At 40.3% G+C, this 19,832-nt stretch overlaps 2 protein-coding genes across 10 annotated transcripts in view; one reads left to right on the top strand and one right to left on the bottom strand.

The window, feature by feature from the left end:
• LOC105838074 overlaps positions 1–8,332 on the top strand; it is a 93,548-nt gene extending 85,216 nt beyond the window's left edge. For all 5 annotated transcript variants that reach the window (XM_036283313.1, XM_036283314.1, XM_036283312.1 and 2 more), the window contains 2 exons: positions 532–813; positions 1,681–8,332. In XM_036283313.1, the coding sequence (XP_036139206.1) occupies positions 532–813; positions 1,681–2,112 (714 nt within the window). In that variant the 3' untranslated portion in view covers positions 2,113–8,332. The remainder of the gene's footprint in view (positions 1–531; positions 814–1,680) is intronic.
• A 1,071-nt stretch (positions 8,333–9,403) lies between these two features.
• The window catches only part of LOC105833259 (calmodulin-binding transcription activator 1), a 59,089-nt gene continuing 48,660 nt past the window's right edge, over positions 9,404–19,832 (bottom strand). For 3 of the 5 annotated variants that reach the window (XM_036283317.1, XM_036283318.1, XM_012674844.3), the window contains 10 exons: positions 19,310–19,708; positions 18,324–19,115; positions 17,687–18,022; positions 17,057–17,304; positions 16,658–16,857; positions 16,308–16,415; positions 15,295–15,452; positions 14,478–14,974; positions 12,320–12,475; positions 9,404–10,399 (listed from right to left, as the gene is read on the bottom strand). In XM_036283317.1, the coding sequence (XP_036139210.1) occupies positions 10,261–10,399; positions 12,320–12,475; positions 14,478–14,974; positions 15,295–15,452; positions 16,308–16,415; positions 16,658–16,857; positions 17,057–17,304; positions 17,687–18,022; positions 18,324–19,115; positions 19,310–19,708 (3,033 nt within the window). In that variant the 3' untranslated portion in view covers positions 9,404–10,260. Of the gene's footprint in view, positions 10,400–12,088; positions 12,114–12,319; positions 12,476–14,477; positions 14,975–15,294; positions 15,453–16,307; positions 16,416–16,657; positions 16,858–17,056; positions 17,305–17,686; positions 18,023–18,323; positions 19,116–19,309; positions 19,709–19,832 lie in introns of all 5 variants that reach the window. The other 2 variants (XM_036283319.1, XM_036283320.1) reach the window with 2 other exon arrangements.

Here is a 19,832-nt window from a genome sequence, read left to right as displayed (position 1 = left end):
TAATATAAATCAAATTTTATTAAATGTTTTAAACTGAAAAATTTAATAACAAGGACTGTATTATATTTGATTAGCACTTAGATAAAAATTCATCCACGTTAGTACTCCAAGATTAAATGGAACATTAAATACGAGAAGTAAAGTTATCTTGCTAGTCAAATAGATAATAATATTATAATACAACTATTTTTATAATAAAATTTATATCAAAAATTATAATTAGTTACAAAAAATGTAATTTTAAAAAGTCAATTATTTTACCTCGTAACAACTGGTCAAATTCAATATATGACAACACGTATGCCTCAGTAAATCAATCGCGTCGGTTAAAGCAATAGTAGTATTAACCAGAGGTATAAGCGCGTAAAGCTGAACGAAGCCTTCAGGATTTTACGGGCGTAGTATCGACAACCGTAAATAAGATATAGAGGAAAAATTCTTCATCCTAGTCCTGGTTATTGCGGTCGGACGCAATGCCAATTTTAATATCAGTCCTCGATGTAAACGACTGTGCGCCTGGTCGGTTCACAGGTATTCGACGGTAATGGGAACTTTATGAAGGAGTTCGGTACGTACGGCAGCGGCGAGGGCGAGTTCGATTGCCTCGCCGGGGTGGCCGTAAATCGAATCGGGCAGTACATCATCGCGGACCGCTACAACCACAGGATCCAGGTGCTCGATCCGTCCGGCCGCTTTCTGCGGGCCTTCGGCTCCCAGGGCACCGCCGACGGCCGATTCAATTATCCCTGGGGCATCACCACCGACGCCCTCGGATTCATCTACGTATGTGACAAGGAGAATCATCGCGTGCAGGTGCGTGCTTTATCGTAAGGCTAATCGATCAACTCGACGTACAATCGATTCATTCTTTGATAGAACTAATGACGTTTTCACTCTGCAATACCAGTTAAAAGTTATCGAGGTGCATATAAAAACTTCTACATTCTTTTTTTTTTTAAATCAACGACAAAATGTTTTGATCGTAAATATAATTTTAACTCTGCTGAAATCAGCTGCAGAGAAAAAAAACAATGAGAAATTTTATTTATAATGGCTTATGCAACACACACTTGTATTTTTTTTACTACAGTTTTAAATACATTTTTAATGAGTAACTTTTAACAATTGTTAATATTTTGTGACTTCATTTAAAGTCATTTTCAGATATTTTGTAAACTGCTAGCTTGATTTTTATAAAATTGACCTATAAGATAATTAAAAAATTAAAAATTAAAAATTTAATTTTATAGCTAACAATATTTTTTTAATTTATCGTAAAATTTGGTTTTAAATAATTTTTAATATTTCTAAGTAATACTGTTTTCAGTTTTATTTTAATTTAGTGCTGGGACAAATGCTTGTAAGCGCATCAAGTTTCAAACTCATTCGAGCTCTGTGACAAATTTTTTTTCTCTCATTGAAGATTATTACATTTGAATTTGAACATTTTCAAGTTACATTTAAATTGCGATTCTATAAACTTGAAACTGAGTCGTATAATAATCAAATTATATCATTTGATCAGAATCAAATTCAGCAATCCCGAGAAACTAGAAACCAAGTTTTCTGTCTACAAGTTATTTGGTTAGAAAACGCTTCTCCTCAAAAATTGTCCAAAAGAATCTTAGACCAACTTTAATGCTGTTATCTGATTATTGCGGAATATCTGTCCGATCGCAGGTATTTCAATCGGACGGCACATTCGTGGGCAAGTTCGGCTCGTGTGGTAACGGACGCGGCCAGTTAGAACACCCACATTACATCGCGGTAAGCAACACCAATCGGGTGATCGTCAGCGATGGCAACAATCACCGCGTGCAGATATTCGACGTGAACGGCCGCGTTCTGACTTCCTTTGGCTCGGAGGGCTCGGAAGAGGGTCAGTTCAAGTTTCCGCGGGGTGTCGCCGTGGACGATCAGGGCTACATCGTCGTCGCTGACTCCGGCAACAATCGTATACAGATCTTTAGCCCGGACGGAGCGTTCCTCAAGTCCTTCGGCTGCTGGGGCAGCAGCGACGGCGAATTCAAAGGCCTCGAGGGCGTCGCCGTCACCTCTACCGGCAACATCGTCGTCTGCGACCGCGAGAATCACCGGGTCCAAGTATTCTGAGCTCGTCGATCACATTGATTACGTTTTGTTTAATATTAAAGGAGCTCTGCTTCAAACAGGTACCTACGTGTTGTTTGATATTCGCGTTCATTAATTACTGTTAATGACGAGCGAATATTTAGAGAACATTTCTGAACAATGTCGCATATTTGAATATTTAAATTTAAATTAAAGAGAGACTATCTGCGAAATCAAATTCCAATAATCTCGAATAACTTTTTCACATCGCGTATTTAAAATCTTCAACAAATATTTAACAAAGCTCGAAATGGAAAAAAGTAGAAAAGAATAGAAAGGAAATAAAATATAAAAAAATGGTTACATGTATTATGGAGGATAAATTATTAGTTGTAATTTTTAAATTATAATGTATAACACACATATTTTGAGAAATACAAGCTGTTGAGTTAGATTTTCTAATTTAGTGATTTTAAGATGTTGTACAAATATATCTTGTTTTAAACTCGGAGAAATGAAATATTATTACAACCTGCTTTATCCAATTATATAGACTCTTTTATTTGTTGCTTATAATTGGAAAATCCTGTTGTAAATCTTATAAAGCTTGTCATAATTTATTTCACTCTTTATTTCCAGAAAATTACCTTCAGTGTCTGAACATAATAAATTTATTACGTCCGCAGTTTTTATCCAAGAAAATGATAAATCGCAAGAATACTTATCACGAAATTAACGATTTTTGCGTCCCTTTATGAATAAAAAGCATCCATTGTCGTAAAGACGGCTATTATTTCGGATTGCATTGTAAATAATTAATAACTGATTGATGCGTGAAATTCTAGCGTTTTTATTGACGACTGAATATTCACGCAATAATTTGTCTTTACTAATATTATTTTTGCACATGACTGGATCTGTCAGATAAATGATTTAAACAAAAGTTTGACCATTTTTATGATTATTTACCCTCTTTCTATTTCTTATTTGCTTTACGACCACCAGAGTCGGTGGCAACGAGGGCAAAATTAGCAGAGTAGAAAATAGCACGCTTTTTCTGTTTCGAGCTAATTTTTCATTATCAAAATTGTCCGGACAAGTCAATCTCAACGCTCCCGCGTTTCTAGTTGCGAAGCACGTAGATCCGCCATCGCTTTTCCGCGGTTTACCGCGCGGATCGTTCGTTCTCGTGCCGCTTTGACGAGTATTGGATTCATGCATTCTCTCTCTCTTGGCGCGCGAGGCGATACAGGATGAAAGAAATATCGGAATGGTAGAGAGAAAAATCTGAAAGAGAAAAAAAGAATACAAAACGGCAATCGTATCGACGAGCGCAACGACGCGTGAATAGAATCGCGCCGCTCACTCGGCGGCGAGCGGTTCTGAATTCTCGGGGAAAATCTTGGACCCCGGGTCGATTCTCCACCTGACAGCCACGAAAAATACACACGGCCGTGTTTGCCCTTTCCGTCTGTCTAGCTCCCGCTGTCTCTCTCCTTCTTGTTATACGCACGATATCCGAGCGACTTAATTTAATTTATATGCAAAGTGACAGCAAATAAAGTTTGTACCGTTTGTATGCTTTAAATAAACTATTGCGGAAAAGGAAGACGATAGGTAAATCTCTTTTCTGAACCACCTCTCGCCCCCTCCAGGAATGTACATGTTATTTGTGCTTGCGTATTTCTCCGCGAAGCAGTTCAGGCATTAGACAAAGCGAGAAAGAATCATTATCTCCGCACTATGAATACGATTCGTTCAATTTGGTGGTTCGCGAAGACTTGGTTCGTCACGTTTCACTCGAGAGAGACGAACAGTTGGGACCGGAAATTCGTCTTGGCCTCGATAAAAGCCCTATAAGCAACTTCTCCAAACGTTACTCTAAGCTCATTATTTGCATGGATATTCCTTTGCCTGGCCTCAATAATTATATTACTCTCCATATTCCTCGGTCCGAGACGTAATACACAATATTCGACAGTCATATTAAGTCGGCTTACATAGTGTGTTTTATTAGAAATTGATTAATTAAGGTAATTACTCACACAAAGTAATCTAGCACTTGAACCGTTATCCTACTTTCCGATGCAATTTCTTAACAAAGTACATAATTTTCCCCCGTAATTTACTAAATGATTTATTACGGCAAGACCTTCCTTCCTCATTACTTGCAAATATTACGAAACTTATAATTACCTGAACATTGTTGGCGGTAATTATCTTGATGAGATTGACGGTGTCGTCTAAAATGTTTCAAAGAGAGAAAGAGAGAGAGAAAGATCGTAAGAGGAAATAGATTAGGAAGGGGACGGGCAAGGTGGAAAGATGAATAGGGCAAGTGAAAAGTAAGTATGAGTCAATAAATATATAATTTATTAAATGCAATGTGATGAAATGGTGTAACAATAGAGGGGCGGGCGAAACGGCGACCGTTAATGATCGCCGCAAGGGCGGACAAGAGATAATACGCCACCCCCGCCCGGCGCCCCCCCGGAGATCGGAAATATAGATAAAATATTTTCGTTATTATTTACAATATTAGTCGAACGTTAGTCAATAAATAATAAACAGTGGCATAATCCCTTTATTTAATAATATAATAATTTAATTATATATATATTTATATTTATATATATAATATTACGCTTGCGATAATAAAAATATTACAAGAGATGGAGCCTTTACCGTTTATTCGTTTCCGCTAGTAAAATCTAGCACGTACGTGCCCACATCTACGCGTCCACCCCGTTCCGAAACTTTCTGATTTTTGGGCACTCGTACCCCCCGTCGGGCGATTACGCAGGCAGCAACGAGAGAGGATCGAGGATTCTGCGCGACCGTCCGAATTTCGAAACGCGGAAACGCCAAGAGCGGATTGATGTCGAAACAGTCGTCGAAACCATCATCAACATTCCGGGAAAATCTCGCTCTCATTCTCTCACTCTCACACTCTCTCTCTCTCTCTCTCTCTCTTTCTCTCCCTTTCTCTCGCTCTCTTTCTCCCTATCGCGAAAAAATCGACGACGGGACTGAACAACAAATGGCAAATCAGCTCGGTTCTCGACGTACGTGGAGAAATGATTTTCGCAACGCGTCAGATTATCACAACGAAAGTACACGCGACATGCTTGGACGTTATCAATCATCGAGCGGAATAAAAAGGCTGTGTATATCTGTGTGTGTCTGTGTTTTACGTGTCTCCGTGTGTGTTTTGTGTGGTGTGTGTGAACGCCGCCACGCGTGACTGGGAGTTGTGTCGTGTTTAGGATCAGGCAGGCAGCAAGCAGGTACAAAGTGACCGTCGCGACGAAGGAACAAAGTATATCTTTTTTTTTTTTTTTTTGAAGGTCTCCCTATAACTCCTCGTGTATCTGTGGTACTCCGTGTAATTCTGTGTTCCCTGATGTGTAATCCCCCGGTGTCTGCGCAGCGGGCGCTGTCATAGGCACCGGCCCGATCGTTTCGACCCTTTCGACATCGTTTCGACGCGTGCAACGCGCGGCGCCGCGCCGCGCCGCGTGTTCGCGCGATCGCGAGCCCGCGCCGGGCCACTCGACCGGGCGCCAACCCCGGGGACCGTGTCGGAATCCTTCGGAATTCTTCTTTTTCTCTTTTTTTTTTCCCTCTATTTTGTAAAAAATATACGCAAGAGCCGCGGCGAAACCGCGCTTCCGCCAGCACGCGGCGTCGGAACTCGTCCCTCCGTGCTGTTTTGGGGGCTGTGGGATTCAGGCGGTTCTCGAAACACGGTTTCGCCGGTAGAGCCGAGGGGAGGATTCCGGACGGGCTCGCGACAGCGGAAACCGCACGCACGGGCGAACCTCGCGCGCGTGTGTGTCTCGTGCAATCCTGGAGAAATGGACAATTGGAAATATATCTCTGGAATCTATAGCGCGAATCTCGATCGTTCTTGATTTTTTAGGAGAAGAATTAAGTTCCTGTTAGTTCCTTAGTGCTTTTAATAAGTCCGCTATTAATACACCTACTGATTCGTCTCTGCATCTAGAGAGTAGTTTGAAAGGTGGCATGAGATAGAATGTGTTATAGAGGTTTCTTTCTCTCTTTTTTTTTTGCATTATTTCCCATCTGTTGTATCGAGATTAATTGAGTAATAAAGTTATAATTATTTATTTAATTAATTAAAGTGGCAGCAGTTAGGCCATGCGGCTCCTATCATCTAGTCGTCTTTGACTCTTGGCTTCCTCTTACGTAGAATTTAAAAATTGTTTTTTTTTCTCTCCTTTACTTATTAAACTTCTTTATATTTTGAGAATAATTTGTATTATAAATGACTTTTAAAGTTTATGTTATTCATCGAAGCGCCTACCCTAGCGATGTCTTTTTAATTAAGATTATTCCATCCTTCCTCAGCGACCGCCTCCCTCCTTGTCTTCCCCCCCCCATTGCTTTCTCCGTCTTGCTCTCAGCCTTCGGTCTAATGAAATACCTTCGCCCAGCTTGCCCTCGGTGTACGTGGTTAATTATGCAATGAGTATGGAGCGACGGCGAAAAACTTCGGAAAATCTCGCGCGGTGTCGGCCGTTCCCTGTCCGCCATTCCGCGGGTAAAAAATATTATTATATATTCGACTTGTCTCGCGGAGAGACCCCGGTGAAAAGCGACAGTGCGCCCAGTCCTCGGTACTCGTGTGCGAGTATCGCGTACCGAGGACTTTTGTTCTTCCGCCGAGACCACGCGCGCGGTGTCGTCCTTCTTCGTCATTTCTTCAATTCGGAACCTGATTGCCACGCATAACGACAAGCTCGACTACCTAGAATTATCCCTAATTTGAGACTTTACTCATCATCGTCGTCATCATCGTCGTCGTCGTCGTCGTCGTCGTCGTCATCGTCGTCGTCGTCGTCGTCGTCATCGTCGTCATTGTCGTCGTCGTCGTCGTCGTTATCGTTAACGCCTCTCGTGCCCGCTACATTTATAATCTCTAGCCCTCGTTTAATTAGATTCTTAAATATGTAATAAGCAAAAATATTAATATATATATAATAATAGTTTTTTTTGTGTATATAATTATTATTATTTTACTCATTTTTTAAGTATTTCGATAGGATCGTGATTATTTTTAATTAATTAACAATGATTAAAAGAGTGTAAGAATTTGTTATCTTCCCTTTCCTCCCTTCTTCCCGTTCTCCTCTCGCCTCCCGCGCACGCCTCTCACCTCCCCTTTTAATAACTAATAACTCTTTAAGCTTAATAGCATGAAAATGCTCGTTGGAATTGACTCATGTGTACAATATATATTGTAGTAACACCCCATCTCGCGCTCCGCAATTACGTCGCTCTAATTAGATCTCACAATTCGCTGTGAGTTTCTGCGAGACACACCCCCGAGGGGAGAGGGTCGATATGGGTTGATTTGCTGTCTCGAAGAAATTCGGCAATTCGAAAATCCGCAGAGCGCGGCCCCCTCACATTTACGACGCGCGGTATCGACACACTTTTACTCCCCCACGACACAACGGATCCCGCACGGCGTAACATCGGCTCACCAGTTCATCCCTCGGATCTCGCTCCATCCGTCCGTCTCTCTCTCTGTCTGTCTGTTTCCGTTTTCCTCTCTCTTTTTTTTTTTTACGCACATCATGCGAGAGCGCCCACGTGCGCGCGCGCACGCGGTGACGCACGTGGATTTCTCTTATCTCCCCTTCTTGTCCCGTTGCGCGGAAATACTTTCTTGGATCACCATAAATTTATCACAATAGACGTTTGTCCACCCGAACTCTGAACTTAGAACGCCGGGACAATCACGCCGACAATTCGCGCGCGTCCGCAATCAACTACGCCCTTAAATTTTACCGCTAATTATATCTTTACGCTAGAGAACCTTTAAAAAAATCCCCTATCGGAGAGAGAGAAACGGTAGGTAGTTTTTTTTTTGTAACAATGTATAATCGACTAGCTTACGTTCTAAAAAGTACTACTTTAAAATTGATTATACTGTGACTAGCACAGCCCGTGGATGAAATAGCCCCCTTTGGACGAAGGGCCCGTTTTTTCCTCTTTTCTCTCTTTTTTTTTTCTTGTAATTTCTCCTGTAATAATTAGTTTCTCTTTTTCTGCTCTGTTTCCCACTTTTTTCTCTCGCTTTCTCAAAAGTTTTTTTTTTTGTTTTTTTTTAATCAAAGTACAGCTCTTTTCGTTTACTTTGCGTCTCTCAAGCAAAACAAAGTCGTACACGAAAGAGACCGTTTTCTACCACGTTTTGAACGACAGTAATTTCTCATCTAATTATATACAGTGGATTCTCGATGGCTGCGCTATCAGTTTTACCCTAAATGATAGGGATGCGGTGCTCAGCTTCACGCGCGTGTCGATTAAATTTACTCCTCTCGTAAAAATATTTTTTAAAAATAGTACACAGATAATAATAGCGATCGAAATTTTAAAAAACCTAACCTCATAAAGGGTAAACATTCTATCTGTGTTTCAATTCGTATCCAAAATTTCACTTATGCTCCTCATGTTTATGAGACTTATCTTAGCCGTCGCTAAAATGTAATACATTATTACGCAAAGTAAATTTCACGTCGCTCCTTTATATTCTGATCGCTCATTCATTCGTTAATTGTCTGTTAACGGCAGCCCAAATTGTGAATAAAAATACTGGGAATATTCTAAAAAAGTTTAAACATAAAGATTCTCGCGTGAACGTAAGATAAATCTCATTTAATCGAGACTGCTTTCTTTTCTTTTTCTTCGCAGACACTATTCCTCCTTGATACAATTCCATAATTTTGTTCCAATCAATTAAAAATGTTAATTTAAGAACAAAGAATAAAAAGTATTGCAAAGTAATTGTTTTCTATTTTTACAGGAACTTAACATCGGCAGTATTAAATTGGCCGGTGATTAATTATTTATTTTACACATGAAAGCACTACTGTTGTTTTTAATGTTCAAAATAAGCAATCAATCACTGTCTAATTTAATTCTGTCAATACAAAAATTTCTGTAAGGTATACAAACAATATGATTATATGTAATCAAGAAAACAGTAAACTTAATAATATCTACATAAATATTAATTCTTTGTTGTAGAAAAAGATAAAATCATGTTGATTGACAAATTTGATATTGATGATACAAAACTCGACACAAAATTCTTTTCTGATAAAAAAGTTTTTAAGTAATTTCTACTTTATTTAAAAAATATAAAAAATATTGACATTTATTACACAAAATTTAATTTAAATTTGATGTAAATAGAAATTTAAAACAAGCTTGTTTTTAGAATTAAAACACATATGTACATATATATATATATATATATATATATATATATATATATATATATAATCAGTTTATGTGTTTCTTTTTCATTCCGAAGAAGGTTTCAAGCCCGTCGATCGGTATCATCAAAGGAGAAACATATCTACAAAGTGGTCTCGTGCTGAAGAAACATTTCGTTTCAAAACGCGCGGTTCCGTAGATCTGTCAGTGGCAAACTCGCGAGCTATTTGAACCTACGAAAGCGACGATTTTGTGCGATTTTCAGCTCGGTGCACACAGAGATTTAATAAAATATTACGGGAACGGCTCGTCAACTTCGATGTTATCGCGATGTAGCAAAAGGTCAACCATGTATGTGTCGGACCATGCGGTTCTCGTACTCCTGAAGAGGCACGATACGCTACATACACATGTATCTTACATATTTAAGCGAAAGGTAAAACTGTGCTCTACAAGCTTTCTTCAGTCGGTTCGATCGGTCTCGTGTGGATTCTCGGCAAAATCCACTTACGATAGGTTCACCTATTTGCTGCTACTCCAATACTCGAGGAGAATGCGTACAGAGTGCGGTAATAGCGTAAGATACAAGCGAAAAGAACGAGAGTAGTCGAGGATGAAGACGCAGGTGTCAACTCAACAGTGGTGTGGAGGGAGAAAAGTTTGAAAGATGAGTAAGACTTGATGTTGGTCAACCATCGGGTAGGTACGCAAATCAGAGACGCAGAGAACAACCATGCATCATCCGTGTCGTATATCCGTCTGGTACCCCTTTCGTAACTGTGATCGTTATTAAGACCTCGCATACTCCCCCTCCCCTCCCCCCAGAACGTCGCGATCCAAGACGTCGTTCACCAAAGGATTCTTCGCCACGCCGGTCGTGTTACTTCGCTGCCGAACTGTCGTCGCCGCTGCTCCGCGTGCCGTTGGACTGACAGTCAACTAGGTGACTCCCGGGCTGGCGGCTACTAGGCTGGCCCCTGGGCTAGATAAGGGCGAGCTTTGGGGGACAGCAGCCGCCCGTGAAGTGACCGCTGGCGGCCTCCCGCTCCCGTTTGCGACGGCCTTGGCGTTCTGCAGTCTAAATTCAGGGCATAAACGTACGTTTTGTATAAAAACACGCATCGCTCGCGCATTAGTGCACACGTGACATCGAATGACCAGGCAGTATATATACCGGAAAGCAAACAAACGCATCTATAAGCGCTCCTCTTTCAACACTCTGCGGCAACTCGTCGGCAGACAACATTAATTTATTAGAAACCGTATTATTCGAATATTGCACAGTCCAACCAAAAAGAAAAACATTAGAACGGGACTAGTTATTTTCTGTAGCTTTCTTTTTAGTTTACTAGATACGAATCCAATACCAAAATTGATAAATTAAAAATGGATTTTATATAGCAGAATCAAAAATTAAAAAAGGTCAAATTTTTACAGAAGTTTATGCATAAAAAAAAATCTTTCACGATGCACTGAATTCAAAATAGACATTCAAAATAGAAGAATTAATATAACTGATAAAAATTAAATTATGTTTAAGTTTTAACGAAAAATTATATATTCGCAAATTAATTTTTCACATACATATTTAACCATGAATATCTTATTAATCGATGCAAAAGATTGTTTTTAAATTTAAATAACAAATTTAATTTCAATTACAATAAAATTTCTCCGGTACATGCAATAGTTATCATGATAAAGTGAAAGTAGCACTCTTTTATACAACTGTAATTGCAAATGTCTCAAAATTGTAATATAATGGAATAATTTTGGAAATGGAAACCGAATATTCAGCATTCAATTTGTTGAAAACAACTAGTCTCATTCTGGTATTTAAAAAAAGTGTTTTTTATTCAACTGTTATTCGACAAACGCGGTTTAATTTTAAAAATAATAAACAAAAATAATAACATTAAGTATTAGACTAATTTGTAAATAAAACAACTTAAAAATTGTTTACTCCGTGAAAATATTACTGCAAAAATTCACTATTATTAAAAAAAATTCACTATTGAAAAATTTATTCACTATTGACAAAATAAATATTTATTAATTCCGACACCTCACGGAGATTTTTGAATTATTCAAAATTATAATGTGTATGAAAACCATCGCAAAATATAGGGGACGTATTCTTAGTACCGGACATATAAGGTTTTCTCAAAACTGATAGGAATCGAAAATGGAAATGCGCTGCTATTAGCATATAGTTTCACAAAGACTGTAGCTTGTTTAGATAGGTATCAAGTAAGCAACAACAGTTATCTATCGGCAGTAAAGGGATACTAACATCGTCCAAAACAGGGCAGTGTCCCCTAAAGGCTGGTTTCTCAATTCTTCATCTTTAAACATGCATTTGATGTATCCGTCCGCGAGTTATTGGCAAAGTGATTATCTGGAGCAATTCGCTAGTTCTACTATCGTTAAGCGACAAGTATACGATTTTATTGTACAAAGACACAAAATATATACCGAGACATTCAAACAATAAACACGAAGCATCCTCAAATGTACGAGGCACAATGTGACACGTATATAAATTCCGATATATAACGTGTAATTCGTTAACTCGTGTGTCATGAGACAGGGTGCAGATCGAGAGAAAGGAAGAGAAAGAGAGAGCGAGGGGGAGAGAGAAAGAGAGAGAAAAAGACAGAGAGAGAGAGAGAGAGAGAGAGAGAGAGAGAAAATGGGAAACAGAAAGAAATACAAACGAGCACTGTTTTATCGAAACAAATGCCCTATTTACGAGATCTTTACTTACCGGTCGTGAATCGTCCCACGACAAGCTGCATTAGTGACACACAGAAGAGGGAGACTTTAGAACTTTTGCACTTTGTCTTTTTCGGTTTTTTTCAGTACAATAAAAAGCCTTTCGTGTGCTAACAAGAAGTCTCTACTACGTTAACTAATGTGCGTGCACATCGTTGCAACAGGAAATGCAGCACTGTACACACACGCACACACACACACGCATATACGTACGGATACTAACTTGATTTTGGACTGCCGCATGAACTGCTGGATCTTTCTCGCTGCTTGATGTGCCGCCTGCTGATGAACCGCCTGCTGCCTCGCGCTGGCCGAGCCTGGTCGCGCGCGATAACTTCGATAGTTGTTCTGGATCACCAACGCTGCCTTCGTGGCTTGCCTGCGACAAAAGGTACGGCTAGTGTTGTTAATTTTTCAAGAAAAACGAGAAGAAACAATTGTGATAATGAGATGCTAGTGTGTTCTTAATTTTACGGAAAAATTAAATTTAAAAACAGAACCCAAAAAATTTTTCTGCTGATATAAACAAAATGTATCGCTAATTTTGTATCTGCTAGAATTTTGGCCGTCACGTATATACAATTTGAAAATTCTGCTAGATTGATTAGATGCAGTGCATATACATATCACAGTATTTGCTAATTATTTATTCATATCAGCTAATAATATAATTTTTGTTGAAGTTGCAAGATCGTTTCTTTAAATGAGTTTTTTTTCCATCAACTTTTTTTTCAAAAAATACAAAAAGATACAAATGTGATAATACAAAGTATTTGTCCGATGAATTACTTATTGAAATTATTAAATGTGAAAGAAGTCTTAAAACTATTTATATAAAAGACAAATGACATTATCTTAAACGAAAAAACTCGGAAAATGCCCTTATAAAAATGTAATATCGAGTAATAATTTGGCCAGTTATTATTTATTTTGAACATTAAAAGTACTTATAATAGTGTTTTGAACACTTAAGTGTTAATTAAAAATAAGTGTTAATTATGGGCCAATTTAATATACTACCCAGTATTACATTTTTGTAATAGTATGACAAAAAAAAATCCGAAAAAGTTTCCTTCTTTTCTTAAAATTTCCAAAAATTTTTCCAAAGAACAAGGTAGGTATGATTTAAATTTCAAATAGTCCAGAACATAATTCGGCAATGAAACTATTGCGCAAGACGACTTGTACTAAACTTCAAGGTAATTCTTGGCTTATAAAAGTGTTACGAACGAGATATAAAACGAGATATATAAAAGAGAAATAAAACTCAAAAAGAAGAAATAAAAATTTTATCGTTAAATTTATGCAATTCAATCTCTTATTCTGTAATGAATGACAATCAGAGTTGTGCACGCTCAATATCTTTCATTACTTTCCGTGATTTGTTTCCGCGAAGATTCTACAATGATAACACATATAGTCAGCTGATTGTCACTAATTTCGAAAGCATTACAAGGGGAAGTTCTAATCGCTACGTATATAGCCTGGTGAAGCGGGAGCTAGGCAGGAATAGCGGAATGCCGATCTCCGACTTCAACGCGAAAGTCGTATTAATTTAATGCCAACTTAATTCTGTATTCAGGCCACCGTAACGAAGGCAGGGAAATTCGCAAAGTTTCCGAATTATTTACGATGGCAATTAAAAGTTCGTCTCGAGAGAGGTACACGGGTCGAACTTTGGTGGCATCAGTCTAATTCAGTAGGAGGTCGTTAAGTCGGCCCACAATAGTACGTCTTGTTCCCTCCCCCCTCCGGTTATTAATTGTCTCTTATTAAGACGTCTCCCGCAACCTCCTCCAGTGGAATATCGATGGAAATTTAACTTTCTAAGTTCAAAGCAATTTGGCGATGTCTGCACAATGCGAGATAATGATCTGTCATACTTAATAACCTTGAGTTTAACCTGATAACACGTGCCCGCATTAACTCTCGGGCTATCTGTATCTAAACGTCGCATGCGTCGCGTAAAGTAGTTGGTACCATTGTAATCCGACAGCGAGTGATTCATTTCGTTCTTAAGACTTTCAAAGTTGGAGGAAGTTCGATGGCATGCGAAACGTTATGACAAAAGGAAGGCAAAACGCCGAAAACAGACGTGTCAAACAAGTTATTCTGAATAAGACACTTAATTTATTTTATCTTGAAAAACTCTATATATTTACAGCTATACAATATAGATTTTTTAAAATTCGTTAAATAATATAAATATAGTTTTTGTAAAATCTACTTTAAGAAACTTTATAAAAATAGAGTTTTTAAAAATATAATAAATTGTAAGTGAGCCTTATTCAGTCTAGGTACTTTATTACTACGGGATGTGCAATAATAAAATCAAACCTAAAAAGATCAGCGCCGAATAATAAAACTAGTAAACAAGTTACCTGTGATAAGCGTACTGTTTGTGACGACGATAGTACTGTTGGATCAGAACGGCGGCATGCCTCTCGGCCTCCTCCTGCCTCTGGCGACCCTTGTAATTTCTATATGCCTTCTGGATCATCTTGGCGGCGTGGTAAAGCTCTCTTTGCTCGCGATCAGACAGTGTCAGTCTGCTGAGATCCGCCTCGTTGCCGTCGCCGTTTCCGGCACCGATCGCCGTCATAGCTCCGGAGCCAATCATGCCGTTCAACTTACGCTCACCGCCGCCGTTCGAGTAGTACCGACCACTGTGAGCATTGCCGTTGCTGTCGAGTTGCAACTGCAGCTGCAGAAACTCGCAGAAATCGGCGGTGGTGGTGGGCGGCGGAGACGGCGAGTCTGGCGTCAGGCAACTACTGGAAGGACTCGAGGGACTGGCGTCGGCGTCGGCGTCCGAGACCGAAGCGGCGCCGCCGTTGCAGTCGCGATACGAGTCAAACAGTTCCCCGGAGTCGAGAGGCTACAAGCAGGGCATGTAAATAGAGCCTTATAGCGGAAAATCTAGGAACTTGAAAGTTCCATTTATCGGAACTCAAATCCGACTTAATCTAAAGTTTTACTCCTAATTATGATTCTAGACTGAACACTCTATTAATGATAGCAACCATTGCTACGTCTCCGATTGTATCCGCCAAAAGACTATGGCATACTTGAGAAAATTCGCAAATTTCAATTAATTATTCTCTTATCTATATTTAATTCGCTTTAGAACCTAAGTAGAAATTAGGATAAAGGATTCAAGACGCGCAAAGTTCCGTTTATCAATAATAATATCCTCACCATTTGTTCCATAAGAGCGTCTTCCAAGGGTGAGAGAGGCGCCGTGGGTGGTGGTGGCGAAGAAGAAGACGGAGAATCACCCTCCGCCTTCTTGATCCTTTCCGGTAGCGCCGCTATAATTTGCTCTGCCAATGTCAGCACCCTCGCGTCTTCTTCCCCTACAAAAAGGAATCACCACCCTAGCCAAATTCGAAAAGCTCGTGGTGGCAGACCGCCGACATCGATCACAACACTGAAGTTTAAAGCCGTGAACGTGTTCTACAATGCATCGCGAGATGCCAGGTAAAAGGTTTAACACCAATAAGTGCGCCGTTACGAGATATGAATTGACAGCACGAAGAATCAAACAAATTGCTGATGAACGCGGCGCTTTCCTGTTCTTTTGGTAAGATGATAGCCAGCTGAGATATCTCCACATTAGCAGATTGCGTATCTGTCCAGGTGATAATTTAATCATTGCTACGCTGGCGTTGAAAAGTTGTATACAGACACGATCGTTGCTTGCGAATAGGCCGCAATAGCCGACAGTAAATAGTGACTAAGAAAATTTAAACATTACACAGCAATTCATCCAACACCAGCGGTTACGAAGGCCAAGCAACACCAATATTGTTCAAGCTGCAAGAGTTCAGAGGAGTTAGAAAAGGTGGCGAAGTCGCTGATCGAGTCCGGTCGTCTTGTACGCACACAAAGAGATAGAAAAAGAAAGAGAACGTTGCTGTATGTATGTAAGTGTAGTTGTATGTATAAGAATGTGTAAGAATGTGTATGTATGTGTGTATATGTCTCTGTGTTTTATATCTGCGAAAGAGGGAGGCGAACATTGCACAGTTTCAGCTAGGATCTCTACGGAATTCACAGTCCGCGTAATTGTGGTAATACGTAGTTCTAGACTGATCCGTTTCTATCAGTAGTGTGTCACAGAGAACAGACAGAGAGAATTACGGATAGTTTTTACAGACAGACAGGCAGACAGACAGACAAATAGATGAGGAAACGAGGAAGGTACGGACCTACGGTCTCCTGAGGGGTCGGAGCGCTCTCCATTCCCTGTTCGCTGAGGCCTAACGACGACTCATCTTCTTGCAACAATTCCATGTTATCCAGCAGCGGCGAACCACCTGTGTGTTTTTCGATAAACCCCACTTAATGCTATGTACGTTGCCTAATATATTACGCTCGCATGACTTACGGCCTTTTTGTGACTCTACGGTCTTTATAAACTGAGCAAGGGAAAGTATAATGGCACTGAGGAGGTAGGCTAATCAGCAAGGGTTGGGGTGTAATTACGTGTGTCAGATACGTGAATGTGTGTGCGTGTATACGAAAGAGAGGGCAGTATATAATAGCAAACGAGACTAACACAACGCCAGATCGAGACCGCTGTCTTGAGATGGCCGCCTAGGGCTAGGGCTGGCGGGTCGCAAGAAGAGCCTCTCGTCTTGCCTTCGGGTTTCGAGCTGATTCAGTTCTTCGGCAATCGCCGTGTGACCGTTCTCCGCGGCCAGCTCGGTCGCCGTTCTATTCTGACAGTCCCTCACGCGTAGTGCCATAGCATTCCATCTATGGAGGCAGAGTTAACAACAAATACTTATTAAAAATCAATTCAATTAAAAATCAGTGTATTCGTCGTATGAACCAATTGCGAGCTACACGAAAGGCAAAAATATGTAAATTGCAACTTTCCGTTCGTAACTTGTTGGACCCAGTTGTTCATAAGTAACGTTAGGTGTATGTTGCTTTAACCAGAATGTTTACATACCTGTAAAGAATCCTGGCGGTGTCGGCGTGTCCTGCCGCACAAGCCCAAGCAAGTGGTGTAAGGCCGGCGCTATCCTGTCTAAGAGCATCGACCTCGGCGTCCAAAATGCTACTAGGATTTTCTGCTCTCCAGTGAAGGAGTGCACAGGCTAACCTGGAGTATCCCAATCCGGCCGCCAGATGCAAGAGAGTAGGCCCACCGGATTGAAGAGGTTCCGCTCCAGCTCGCCAAGGACGGACAACAGCATCCTGCAATATTCCAAAAATAAAACTTTACTCTGTAATTTACTAAACTATACACAAGAAAACATTCTTCTAAAGTATCTTTAGCTAAAAGATTTAGCTGAACAGAGATCTGAAAGTAATTTTGTTAGACTATCAAAATAATCATAGAGAATGTTCAAATGATGATAAATATTTTTTCCAAAAACTTTAACATTCTAACAACTACACAGTTTAAACATTTTATTTAATTATTGACAATTTAACAAAATCATTTTCAAAGCTATATCTCCACACAAATACACATAACTAAATTTTTAATTACTTTAGCAAAACCGTTCTTCCTGTATCCAAGATTTCAATAAAGTATCAGTTTAGAAATATCAGGTAGTTCTTGAAGAAGGAGTACCTGGCAATAAGCAACCAGTCGCTCTTCCAGATGAGCTGCAGGAGACGGCGGACCGGGCCCTTGCAGACGGGCCTCGACATCCGCAAGACGATCCAGCAAAGCTTTCTCTGGGCTAGGTTCGCTCGTCGGCGCTCTACGATATTCAAAGGCAACGCTATCGGACACGACGAAACCGTCACAGGCCACCTGGAGGGACGCTATTCCTGGTGCGTGTGCGGGACATCGACAACGCAATACACCTGGTTGCACGAGGCACGCCTCGACCGGTTCCGCATCGAAAAGTACCGAATACGATTGGGAACCACTACCGCCGGTCCACGGACCAGCAACTAATACCTGAAATATCATTTATGTCAAATCCTAAAGCTTTTGCAGCTCTTTAAAAAAAAAATATAGAAAAAATATGATTATGATAATGACAGCGGATTTTAATAAATTACTTATTAGAATTCTAAATTACAAAGAATAATAAAAAGTGGCATTAGCTTAAAAAAAAAAAAATAATAACAGCAAAGAAGAAAATTGTTTCTTTCCAAAATTTGCAAGAATTTTTTTTAGACTAAAAACTGTATGATGAATAATGAACGCACGAATATAAAAAACAAGACTCAGTCGTAAACATATTTTATTCACGCACTTTTACACCACCCTCGGTGTAACTCCACTCGGGACTATATTCTGCAATATGGACGGTTGTACCAGGATGACATCCGACGTCATTCTCGGGACCACCTCGCTGTTCCTCGTGCTTCGTTTGCTCGGCCTCGAAGTCATGCAGCTCCGGCAAATCGCCGAACACGTCGAAAGCGTCCAGATTGACCAGCACGTCGTCCGAAGAGTCGATAAAGTCCATCGGATTGATCATGCTGTTGTCCGCCGGCGAAGGCGACGGCGACGGGGGCACCATATTGGCCGACAGTGTCCTTTGAATGTCTTCCTGACTTAGATCCAACGTCTCCGCGAAATCGGTTACCTCGGAGCCGGAGCCGCCCATCGGTAGAGATTGCACAGCAGATCTATCCATGCTCTCCTGCGCATCGATTTCTTGCTGCGTTTGTTGTTCTCGATCAACGCTTGTCTGCGGTACGATTTGTTGCTCTGTGACCTGTTGCATCTCTACCTGCTGACTCTGTTGCTGTTGCTGCTGCTGCTGCTGCTGTTGTTGCGGTTGCTGCTGCTGCTGCTGCTGCTGTTGTTGTTGTTGCGGCGGCTGCTGCTGCTGTTGCTGCTGCTGTTGTTGTTGTTGTTGCTGATGATGATATGGTTGACTGTTAAGTATCAGGAGACCGCCACCGCCTTGAATTTGTTGCAAACTTAAAACTAGAGGAGCCGGCTGTTGACTCTGAGTGGAATGGGAATGTCTTGAGTACACGCGGGGAGCCGAAGCCGCTGTCGTTGATTGTTGTTGACCTCCCGTAGTTGAAGAGACCTATTTTATAAGAGACCTGTGTTTAGCAAAAATTGACTTGACTACGCAACGACGTTAAATAATAATGTTATTTTTAAAAACTATCAGAAAAAGATTGTTAATTGCATTGCAATAAGTAATTCTTTTATATATGTTAGCAAATTATTGCTAAGAAATTTAAGATTATTTATTAGATACAAAGTTTAATATAGTACTTGATTGTCAGGCGTAAGTCTCCTAGGTGCGAGTTGAGTGTTGCTGGTGGAGGAAGTGGAGGATGCTCTCTGCCTATCGAGCAGTTGAGAGACTATCATGTCGACGGGATGGTTCGAGTGTTGTGTGAGATGAGGATTGTTCGGATCGTCATCTCCACCGAGGAACATGGGCCTTAATTGCGATGCTAATTCGTCTCGCGTCCATTCTTTCTTGTCTGGCGGCAGCGCGAGGCAGGGTGGAAGGGCCGCCAGCTTCGCATCACCGTCCGGATAAGGGACATTCAGATAATGGACGAGGACGACGTCCGGATTCTGCAGTAGCCAGTAACACCGACGATGAAACGTCGGAAGGATCGCCGAGTGCACGTAACAGCCATAGATGCACTCGACTCCCTGAACCTGTGATTAGATTCACGTAATAATTTATTAATAAAAAATTTCTCTCGTAAATTTTAATATAATTTTGATGAATTTTTAAAATCAATTTTAGGTTGCAGTCATTAATCGTATGCATTAACATTTA

Source organism: Monomorium pharaonis, chromosome 2 (genome assembly GCF_013373865.1).
Source record: "Monomorium pharaonis isolate MP-MQ-018 chromosome 2, ASM1337386v2, whole genome shotgun sequence".
Classification (NCBI taxonomy): Eukaryota; Metazoa; Arthropoda; class Insecta; order Hymenoptera; family Formicidae; genus Monomorium; species Monomorium pharaonis.
Note: the sequence above shows the minus strand (reverse complement) of the source record. Positions and strands in the feature narration are given on the sequence as shown.